Here is a 12,683-nt window from a genome sequence, read left to right as displayed (position 1 = left end):
TTAAAGCCTGTGACGAAAATTCATCGCAGCATATCTTTTATTAAACTTAAATTGTTGTCAATAAAAAAAATATATGTAAAGACATCCCGATCAATTAAAACGGTTCTTTGTCAATTAGGCTAGTTTTATTGCGCCAGCGATTGTTAAAGTTTTTTATTGAATTTTCTTTTAAATTTAAATTAAAATAAGAGGAATGCTTTTCGCAGTGCGGTTCGCCACATTGTCGGACGCAAAAGAGTCGATATTGGTTTAATGCCTTCACCCCCCCTGAAAAGGGGATGTTAATTTTTAATATAAACACTCTCGCCTTTTTTTATACATTTTTTACAGTCCCGATCCTTTTTTGTGTGTGTTTAAGCGAGATTAGCTAATGTTGGGAAACAAGCCGCCAAGTGTTACACGATATTTACTTTTTAATATATCCTGTGCAAGGGGAGGTGGACGTTCGCACGCCGACACAAAAACCACCCCTTGTCGTCATAAGTGGTACTTTTTTTCGCTTGTTTTTCTTCCTGTTTAATTTTTTAATGATGTTTTATCTTCCAGTATCCTGAGATCCGTTGAATTGTCGACGGGCGCCGAGAACAAACAGTTCCAACAGATTCTGATCGAAAGATCGAAAGCTACTGCGGCTACGGAACAACCCCAACAACCCCTGCAGCAACAGTTGCAACAGCCAAACTTACCCCCACAACAGCCGCCACAGCAGCAGCTACAGCAGCAGCAGCAGCAGCAGCAGCAGCAGCAGCAGCAGCAGCAGCAGCAGCAGCAGCAGCAGCAGCAGCAGCAACTACAACAACAACCCCAAAACACGAATCAAGACTCAAGTCGAGATTCTGTAGAGAGAGAGCGCCTCTGTGAACGACGCGACTCAGGTGTGTAAACCAATTCAAAACTTTCCACCTCATCATTTGCCAGATTTCACAATAATTTTTCAACTAATTTAATATAAAGGAATGGAATTAACATCAATTTTTTTATTAAAATAATCAAGCAAAGGAGATCTGGCAAGTAAAGCTTCCCTGTGTACATGACGCCATAGTCACTGCATCTCGCACTGCTTTCCCAGCTTTGACTATATATTTTATACATATTATAACTACTATCAAATGGTGTCTTTAACTTCTAATTTTTCATTTCCTTCGCTGGATGAGGGGAGTACTTCTATATATTATTTTTGAGGAATCATTCTTGTCCCGACTTATCAAATTCAATTGTCATAATCGTCACATTGACGCGATCGTTGATGAAAATTTTATTCAAAATTGTTATGTTACCTGAAAAAAAAATGTCTAAAACATAAATGTGCATGTTCAATGTCTTTTTGTGAACGTGATATTTATCTATTTGTTTTGTTTTTTTGATCCAAATCATCGTGGTCCTTGTCGTTATTTTTTTTACATTTTTGACCAATACCAAATAGTACATGTGAGATATTTTCGAAAGTATAACATGGATTGTCGAATTTACTGCCGCTCAATAGGTAGTAACAAGTTTCTAACAGAATCCGCTTTAATTTTGACTGTTTTAAATTTAAATAGAACGTGTGTGTTGAGAGCACATGTTCGTTACACTATTTTCATTTCATTGATTTTAAAAAGAGAACACTGGTCCCGATCGTTTTGTCCTATTTTATTTATTGAGTCGATGCACTCGCAACAGATGTATATTGAAATAAACTTGTTCTTCAATGCAAATATGACGCATTGTTATCCTTTTGAACGAACGGTGTACAATGAGCATGAGAAAAGTTCTGGAAGCGACAGCTTCACAAAATCCATTTTCAATCGCAACCCTCCCCGCACGAGCCTACATTAGAATTTTATTTAGTTTGTATCGGAGCTTTCACGCTAATTATTTCCGAAGGTGTAATATTTTTATGAAACTATAAATTCACGTCCTTCGGATGAATATATCTTTCTGCGGTCGGACGTATCGTATTCTATTTCTTCACCTCCGGTTCTCCTTACTCCAGAACAAAAGGCGGTAATTACCTACAGTTGGATATTAATTTTTACGGCAAGTCTCGTTTAATTCAGCGCACCAAGTCGTAAATTGGCCATTCCGCAACATTTATTTATTTATTTTCTTTCGCTTGGGAAAAATAGTACTCGGTGCCTCCTCAAATCGCATGATTGCGAAACATAAATTAGCAATGGTAGGTGGTAGCGAAAGAAGCTAGTCGAAGCGTGTGCGGCCGGCTTATATTCACTTCATATCTTTTACATTTATACCATTTCCATAAAAAATAAATTATATTACATTCTTGCCCAAGTGTGAATACATACCCCAAACATAAATAACAAACCAACTTAAAAAATTCTAAAAATATTTTTTTCTATCAAAACTTCTAACTATTAAAAAAATACCTTATTTTTGTTCTATTACATTACATCTTAATTTTAATAAAACACGCGGTGAAATCGGGACTTACTGTACTTACAAATACTGTGTGACGATCATGCAATGAATGAATGTGATTTTAAATTGAACATAAAAATCATCACAGAGCAGCATATCCAAGCGATTCTGTGATTGTTTTTTATTATGAAAGTGATTTTTATGTATATATACATATATTCCAATCTGTTTCAAATGAAGCGACAAAAATATCTTCTCAGTTGTTTGATCTCAGATCTTATAATGAAAAAAAAATGATCCGAATTATGTGAGTAATGTTTTGACAATGACAGCTTTTGTACGTTGTAAAGCAAGTTTAATCACAGTGCTTTTAAATTGTACAAATAATAAACAATTGTCAAAATGTTGCCGATGTGGTTTTGATCCTTTTTGCAGAGCTGTTTCTTTACGTAGTTAACGGTTTCCTGAATTCATTTGAAACAGATCTGTTTATGCGGTGAGGATTGTACTCATCGAGGAGGACCCTTTTCAAAAGTCTTCCTTTGAAGGCTTTTGCTCGGGGTCCTATTCAACCTTGTCACTTCTCACTGCTCTAGTTTCCCTATTACATATGTACTCATGTATGTATGTATGTATGTACATTGCATGTGCACTTTGTCCTTATGCAGGCTGACATTGGCCAGTGCGGTAGATCGACCCCATAGTGGGTCGACACCCCCGCAGTCTTATACAATCATGACATTTCCATCATCCATGAAGTAGTTGATCACCCCGCTTATCTGTGCATGCTTTGGGCTCGCGGTAGGTAGGGTGGTTTGCGGCTCGCGGCGGTACTCGATAGCGATTGGTCAAGATTGAGTTTTTGTTTTCTTTCTTTTTTTTTTATTATTTTGTCGTAACCCTCCCTTCCCCACCACCACCCCACAATATCCCCAGCCCGGGACAGTTGCAGTAGCCGTGTTGGTTGGTTGCAGGCGGCGGAGAGGAGGCGAGTGGATCACCACCCACCAACAACAACACCACACACCTCAACCACAACCACGGGAGCCCGTTCAGATTCGACGAGCTTCGCAGCCCGTTCAGATTCGCCGATGATCCGGGTCCCCTGCCTCCGGGAGCTCTCGTCGGCCGGCTAGGAGACTCTCTCATCCCAAAGGGAGATCCTATGGAGGCTCGGCTACAAGAGATGCTCCGGTACAACATGGATAGGTACGCGACCCAAGCCCTGGACACGTTGCACATCTCGCGGCGGGTTCGCGAGCTGCTCAGCGTGCACAACATAGGGCAGAGGCTGTTCGCCAAGTACGTGCTGGGACTGTCTCAGGGCACCGTCTCCGAGCTGCTGTCGAAGCCCAAACCTTGGGACAAGCTGACGGAGAAGGGCAGAGACAGCTACAGGAAGATGCACGCGTGGGCGTGCGACGACGGAGCCGTGATGATGCTCAAGTCCCTGATCCCGAAGAAAGGTAGGAGGCGCGCTGACGGCCGCTTCCGAAACTCGAGATAAAGCTGGGCGCCTCCACCCGCCACCCACCAACCACCCCACCAACCACCACCACCCATCCACCCCCTAAAAATTCAGCTACCGCCGCCTGCCGACGTTATCTGTAGAGTTTCGGGAGCGGCCGCCCTGCCCTGCCCATCTTTATTGCGCTTACTTCTAATTCTTCTAATCTAACACCCCCCCCCCCGCCCCGCCCCCCGGCCCCTGTCTTCTATTCATACACTGTTCGCGGCCTTCGACTAACAAGCGACTGTTGCTGGCTGCCGGCTGCACAAAAAAAAATTAATAACATATAAAATAAGAACACCACTATGTATTGCCATTGTTGCCATTGCTCTTCTTCTCCGATTAACACTGCCTACTATTATTATTAACATGCGCATCCGTCACATGTAACCGACCACTGCTTCATTTGGCATGTGGAAACCACTAAAAACGAACATGCATTTTGTACATAAAATACGAATTTATGATTTTTTTTGTCACACTTTTATACTACACACTAGGTACTAGGACGATATTCTACTGCAATATAGTATATTAGTGTTGCGTCCGATGAAATATGATTGTGTGGGTTATGGCATATTGTGCTATTAATTAAAAAATAAAATAAATAATGTGTCGGCCCTGTGTTCCGCACGCGGTCGTATTTTTTACAAATACCTTTTAAATATATTTAATTTAATATTTATATACAATTGTTTAATATGAAAAAAATGGTTAAAATTACCTACCTCTACCTACATATAAACAATATAAAACATCAATAGAAAAAATAATTAATTAATTAAATACATTTTCGATAGATGGCGCTAAATGCTCAGAGACTTATTGCCCTAGAGGAAATATTGGTAGCAAACAGTATATATAGAATTTTTTTGTTGATATGTTATTATGTTCGTATTATATTCGTACATTTTGCTGACAGTGTTTTAACTGTGACGTACATATGTCGAATCGAAACGACTGTTAGAGTACGGCGAGCGTTATCGCAGACAGTCACACAGCCTAATTTACCACAAGTAATGTACCACATACAGAAATGTCAAATATATTTCATTACTCCTCGATGATAGGATGTAAACTTTATTTTGAAATGAAATCATTCTATTGTAATCTTTATGATTAGTAATAATAGTACTAACCACAAGTAATAAGTTCAAGGTTTTTAAACAATCTGTATGCAAAAGTTCGTGTTTAATTTTTGCAAATCACAATTCATTAAAAAAATGTACGGAATATGACATTTCAATATTTCAAAATCAATTATGTGTCGTATTTGAAATACTTCGTAGGCAGAAGATATTTTTAATTCGCACAAATCGCTATTGATTCAATCACTCCTAAATTAGTAAACGTCAAAGGCTGACAGAAAGTTCAAGTTTTTAAATTCACACTCAATATAAATAGCAGAAGGATATTTTCAATATGATGGATTCAAAAAGTTTTAATACCATTATATTAAAAACGATCAGTGAGCAAGATATGAGCCGCTATATTTAAACATTAAATATAATGTTTGCGTTTAACAAAATTTAAAACACTGGTGGCCTTGTAATACGTTTATTCTGATTTTCCGAGATTCTGGACAAACCGAATTACAATAAGTGATAACAATTTGTGAATTAAGTATTTATATAACAATGTATTTGGAACTAAAAATTGGACTTCTGTCACTTTTAAATATAACGGCCCAACTATATGTGCACTTGAATTAAGGATTAAAATTTACTATTGATTTTGATTTTTAAATGCTTTTTATTATTACGAAATTATGTTCACAGTACATCTTATATCTATTTTAATAGCTACTGATCTACTGATCATTTTCTATTTTACAATTTTAATTTAATATTGTTAGTAATCATAGTATTATATTATTCTAATGTCAATGTACAGCATAATAGGAAGAAGAGCTCGAAAACCTATTTACAATTATGAATTTACTATTAAATATATCATCACGTATGGTTTCTTAATAGTAATACATTCAATTATTTAATCATTTACTTTTTTAGATTCTCTGTATTATATTATGAAGACTTTATATACAAATTACAATATATTTTGTGTATTTACATAGATAGGACACGTCATAACTCGGTCTGTTTCACAGTTTGAAATATACATAAATATTTAGGGGTGAAACAATTACAAAAAAAAAGATTTTAAATATCTATCTAGAATCTATTTAGATATGTTATATTTTAAATTTAAAAATAAATAATTGCCGAAGGCTTTTCCAATTGGCAAAGTTTTCATGGCATGAAATTCGCCGACATGATAGAACGTTCGCGTTGAAATATACACCGAGCTTGACGGCTGCCTGAGAAGGACATACGAGGACATCCTCAGCATTTTACAGCTGCAGCCATCTGTCAACATCTCTTCAACTCATTAATTGCAGCATTTCGTTCAAGAGATGTGTGCCCTCGTCTCAGAGGCGTCTGTTAGCAGTTGCAATCGCGCGAATCGAAGTGCACTCTGCATCTCAAACGTAACGAAACAATTCAATTACCACTCCGCGCACACTCGGTCGATATAAAATCCATACACTCGAGAAGACGACCTCAAATCAAAACTTTATTCGTCGGCGAACTTTAACAGGCATTTTATATCGCATAAATAAAAAGGTAGCCAATTAAACTCAATCTGACGTCCAATAATAATGATAGCCATTTTCCTGACAATTTGAAAATTCCCATCTTTTATAGCGTAATTGTAATTGATGCATGAGAGTAGTATTTTTTCCCTTCCTCAAAGCAACTAAATACTTGGCAACAATAAAAAGTTGCCGTTGATGTTGATATGGAACTATTCTTTTATAATAACGCCGAGATAACTACGGTGTGATACGTCGACATTCTTCGTTGTAATTAAATATCCATAACTTTTATTTTATTCTTAAGTATAGCCCTCGCAATTCAAAGCCACACAATTATTTTATTATTTTCAAACTAAATCAGTCAAAAGTTTTACTTATTGAAGTGACACAATTGTACATAGAATCGAAGTCAAAACAAAAACAAGTAGATGATTTCCAAAATCTACCATACATACACAAAACAAATTAAATTGTGCCTTTAAATTCGCAAATCCAAATTAAATTAAACGTGGACATAAATCATCGATTTGATTTGCTTTTCTAATTGCATCTAATTTTATACAATAATTGCAATATATCAAACGAATATTTTTAGATTTTAAATAACTTATTAAGCTCTTCAAAATAATCATACAAATATTTTAAAACCAATTATTTAATAAAGTCAGACAATTTGGTGCAGCAGTGATAAAAGTATTAGTATTTTAAGGAAGCCATATATTTTGATAAAAAATATCAATAGATGATATAAGAATTCCAAAATCTGCCATACATAAACAAAACAAATTAAATCGTGCCTTTAAATTCGCAAATCCAAATTAAATTAAACGTGGACATAAATCATCGATTTGATTTGCTTTTCTAATTGCATTTGATTTTTTACAATAACTGCAATATATCAAAAGAATATTTTTATATTTTAAATAACTTATTAAAGCTCTTCAAAATAATAACAAAGTCAGACATTTGGCGCTAAACGGCGATAAAATTAATAATATTTTACGGAAGCCATATATTTTGATAAACAATATCAAATGTTGTCTAAATATTTGTCGAAAATTCTCAAAATCTTTAGCAGTCTTTTGACTAAAATATGCGTATAGTATTGTATATATAGACGTGTAAACTAATCTATAAAATATAGAGCTTTGAAGCCAAATAGGATATACGATTATATGTATGTAAATCAGACGATTTGATTTCAAAAACGCTCAAAGAATTAATTGTATTTTATTTTTGAGAATTTTTCTCCAAACTCGTGTCAATATATCGAAGGATTAATTCATCAAATTCGCAACAATTTTCAAATTTTCAAGTTTTTTTCGTTCGCAGAAGCATTACCCTTGCAAGTAGCCGACTAGGCCGCTTTCCCACGAAGCGGCCGAGCACAAAAGCCGATGGAATTCATATCGTCAGATATTTTTCAGAAGTATTTTTCTATGGCGGTGGAGGCTCGCAATAATAAGGTCATTAATCAAACAGTACACCCGGTGGCAGCGTTTAATAACTGTTGATGGCTAATTGGCCGAGTCCCCCTCCCGCCTGACTAGACGAAAGATTCCGGCATCCGCAAACCCATGCTGCATTCTGACATTTTATAATAACCCGCCTATATAAAACTATGTGCAGACACATAAATATATTTGATAATAAATAAAATTGCGACCGAGAGACTCGGCTCGCAATCATCGCATACTCGGCAAACGGATTGTGCGCAATTTGTCCGCGAAAAAATTGCACGGGAGTATCATTACCCCGCCCACGTCGAGGACTCGTTATTAGCTATGTTACATTTGTACATTTTTGGAATTTAATAAATATTCCATCATATATACATATGTATGTAATATACAGCAAAAGAATTCTACCGTCTACTACATATAGTCATAACCTTTCATAAAATTTGTTTTGTACCATAAAACGATTCAACTTGTTGAAATAATACTTTTTTAAGTTTGATTTTGATTTTTAAATGCTTTTTATTATTACTAAATTATGTTCACAATACATCTTATATCTATTTTAATAGCTACTGATCTACTGATCATTTTCTATTTTACAATTTTAATTTAATTTTGTTAGTAATCATAGTATTATATTATTCTAATGTTAAATGTACAGCATAATAAGAAAAAAAACAGCTCAAAAACCTATTTACAATTCTTACAAATGCTCATAATACATCTAATACATAATATTAATTAAAGACTCTCAAAAGTCGATGACCTAAAGCAGATTGTTTTTAGGTAGAGTTCTTTAAAGGTAAAGTTATTTAAAGCCTAGAGAAATATCATTTTTCATCTAATTCGATGTCTCAAAGAAAGTATCATTAAAAAAAAAGGTTATTTAACTTGTTACATCTGTAAACAATCAATATGCAGACTAATCGTAAATAATTATTTCAAAAAATAGTACATACATATATTAGACTTATGTACACTAAACATATATGTATGTTAAAATTTTCTTTTCTTATATTATGTATTTGCTTAAACGTGTGGTTTAGTTTTATTAAATTTGATTCCAATTTTTTTAAAGGTTTGAGGAAAAACAAAAGTTTAACATTCATACATATGTACATATATGTACAAACATATATTATGTAAGTCGGTTTTAAGTTTAATTAGTTTGAAATTTGTTCGCTTTTATATTTCATAGCGGCCATTTTGTATAAGGAATTGCTAATTTAAAAGTGCAAATTCTCGGCGTCGATCGAAGCACGACTTCATAGTTCGTGCAATTAATGCAATTTTTCTGACCTTTGTGAAATATAAACATTCCGCCCATTTTAATATTTGCCGACGTATATGTGTGTATGTACGACTTTTTAATTACACTTTTGTTTAAATTTTAATAGCATTGCAGTACTGAATTCCTCGATGGAAATATCCAACTTAATATACCCCCGATGAAGCATAACATACAGTATTTACCGTGACCTATTCTCTCTCTTTCGAATAATTTTTTTTAATTTTATTTTCCATCCTTTCGACACGATATAAAATCGAAATCAGATTCGAATATTTTCCACCTTATCGAGAAAATTTTCCGTTTTCAATATTTGCATACATATAAAGCATTTATTTTACCGTCACGTTAACGGTGTGCGGAAATTATATAATTAAAATTAAGTTTGCGTATAAATAAGCTGTATTTTGCGGCGCCCACATTTCGAAAACACTGATTTCGACGATACGAATTCCATCGATTAAATAATTCCTACCGAGCACGCAAACTACAGCAGAAATAAATCAATCACAAGAATTTGAATATCAATACTAACTCAATTAAGGTTCAGGCAGTTTCGTCTGCAATATGAGACCGAGAATGATGTTTTCGATGGCATTGCCGGAAAATATCATTAACATAAATTGTAATTTCTACACTCTATCATATTATCGTTGTTTAAAAATCGTGCAATCATTCAAATTCTTCTCATTTTAATAACAAATCAGTCTTTCGAAAGTTTTTCCTTTATTGGGGATAAAAATATACACGCTTGGAAAACCCTGTTCAATAAATTTTCATGGAAAAACATCGCAGGCAACCAATTAGAAAATTCGATAATTTGATATTTTGTCGGCGATGCAGTCGTTAATCAAAAGTCCTCTAGGAAAATAAGGGGGAGAAAAGATGCTCGTCTCGAGGAGTCATAACCAAAAAATGAAGTAAAAACGATCCGGCAATTTCTCACAATCGGCGCATAAAACTAAATTAGACTCCTAAGATGAACGTTAAATTTAAATAAACATAAAACTCTCATAATGTATAAATCTCCTATTTATATATTAATTGATTTTTTAATTGGAAAAATATAAACAACATAGTACTCGATTCAAACAAGCTGAAACTTCAGTCACAAATCTTCACCATACTCCTACACGGCGGAAGTAAAAAATATACGATTTTTTTTTTATTATTTTGGTTTATTATCTGCATATCATCATCACCCCTCTCGGTTTCGGTTTGCTCGTTCACAAAAAGTAAATAATAACAGTTTTTAATGAATGTCGGCGGTTTCCGTCGTCGTGACTTACGAGGGCGAGCGCACGGTGTTAAAACACAATGCAGACCAAAGGAAAGGACTGTCGCCGGAACCGAGCTCGGAGCACAGTATCGCCGCTATTTTATCATCAAACACATATATTTAATAAATGAAATTTTAAAAAAGTAGAGTCAGCTCGCTTGCAAGGGGTTAAAAGTCGAGCCAGAACAAAAGGTTGTCGGATGGGTGGTGCGCCGCGCGTCACTGTCGCATATGACAACGTAACCTTTATAACAAATGCAAATTTTGAAACTAAATACGTCTGTAGCTTCAAGTGCCTGGCTTATCTCAGGAAGCAGTTTTTATAATTATCATTTCGCGTGTTGATATGCCTAAAAGTCAGAGCTATACAAAAGCAATGAGCGTCAATATATGTACATATACAATAAGGTTGCATATATTAATATAAATAAACATTTACAATAAGTCTATCTGGAAGATATCAGTGTGCATGAAATTAAAGTTAAAGCGAAAAAAAAAAATACAAATGCTGTTGTTCGTTTTCAATTTTAGCTAAAATCGTTTCTTTTGTAACGACCTACCCCCACTCCAACGAAAATATGCGCACGGTACGATCATGTATTAAACGTAGCTTTTGCGCATCTTTTCTAATGAATGGGGGTGGGTCTTTATAAATGAAACTACATTTACAAATACAAATATAGAATCGGTTAATAACTTGAAAAGAATTATTAAATAATAACATAAAAATTTAGAATTTGAAACAATCATATTAACTACACATTTTTGAAATTTTAATGAGATTAATTTAGATATTTTTCACACAAATGAACTTTTTAAATGAGGCAGGTGCATACTTTAAAAAATAAAAAAATGTAAACAGCTTATTTCGAAGTTGCATTTGGTGTATGTAAATGCATGCTTCTAAGGTGTCTAATGTGTTTTTTCATTAGTCCATATATTATTCAGGAATGAAAATAATTTTTAAATTTGGGCATTAGATCCAGGGAAAATTCAACGATTTTTAAAATATTTTTGAAAGGAACTTTTTTATCTGTAAAATATTCAAAACTTTCAACCCACTTAGTATATTTGTCATTTTGTCACCATTCTTCGATCCTTTCATTTGTGACATAACTTTTAATACAACGAACTGCTTCGAATAATTAGTATATTTAAGGACCAGTGACTAGAAATAAACAAATATTCGTCCACAAAAGGATTTATCATAATAGGACCATAGGAGTTATTAAAATAATCAATATAAGTTTAATAATATTTATGAATTACATCTTTAAATATTTCAGCGTTAATATTTTTATTTTAAAGATAGTCGATATTAGAAAAATAAAGAACAAAAGGGCAATTTTAGAAAATAAATAAATCTACATGACAAATAATTGAAATAAAGGACTGTCGAGACTTAAATATGTATGTATATGTACATAGGACGTGTGGGCAGCGTACATAAACATTAGTAACTGTCAATATACGTTGTAAATGTTTGAACTTTTAACCTTTGAAATGTCGTAGACACTTGTTGATTGCGCTTTAAATAAATTCAAACAAAGCTTTCTTAAAATTTGAAATGTTTTGCTACTTCGATAGCTTATTTACTTTTGTTCTAATTGATTACTCATCGAGTATGTATATAAAAGTGTGCTTTGAATCATTGGTAGCGTTTGCGCAAATTTTGATTCCAATACAATACTATGTTTCCTGATGTTCGATTGTATATCGAGAGATCATGTTCGGTGCAGGTATGCTTTACAATGTAAAATCAATTCGGGTTGAGGTTTCTATCCAGCAGCATTGTTGCCGAAAGGGTTGAAAAAATCTTTTACAATACAAAAATCGTGGTCGTCCTGGGGAGGAGAGGGCGACAGGACACCCTGCTGGCGGAACAAAGAATTATAAATCTGTAACAGAGACAATGGCCAATTGATAGCCGGCAGGGGCCACCGGAATATGGCCGGGAGACGCAAATGTGCGGTCGACCACCACCATGGCCCACCCCATCCTCACCACCAGCTGGCCAACATCCATAATCTCACCCACACCTCCTTCCGCCAGTCATAACATCGACAAAGACCCTCTCAAAGAAAAAAACACACTCTTTCATTCATATTTGAAGAACTACGATTGTTCAAAAATAATAGACTACATACAAGGGCAAAAGAATAGCTAGGGTTTGAAACGGTTTCCTC

General features: G+C 34.6%; 1 protein-coding gene across 5 annotated transcripts in view; it reads left to right on the top strand.

Annotated features, from left to right (window-relative positions):
- ct (homeobox protein, cut) overlaps positions 1 to 12,683 on the top strand; it is a 144,798-nt gene that overhangs the window by 120,777 nt on the left and 11,338 nt on the right. For 3 of the 5 annotated variants that reach the window (XM_077430790.1, XM_077430791.1, XM_077430789.1), the window contains 2 exons: positions 547 to 875; positions 3,336 to 3,827. In XM_077430790.1, the coding sequence (XP_077286916.1) occupies positions 547 to 875; positions 3,336 to 3,827 (821 nt within the window). The remainder of the gene's footprint in view (positions 1 to 546; positions 876 to 3,335; positions 3,828 to 12,683) is intronic. The other 2 variants (XM_077430793.1, XM_077430792.1) reach the window with 1 other exon arrangement.

This window comes from Arctopsyche grandis, chromosome 5, assembly GCF_051622035.1.
Source record: "Arctopsyche grandis isolate Sample6627 chromosome 5, ASM5162203v2, whole genome shotgun sequence".
Taxonomy (NCBI): domain Eukaryota; kingdom Metazoa; phylum Arthropoda; class Insecta; order Trichoptera; family Hydropsychidae; genus Arctopsyche; species Arctopsyche grandis.
Note: the sequence above shows the minus strand (reverse complement) of the source record. Positions and strands in the feature narration are given on the sequence as shown.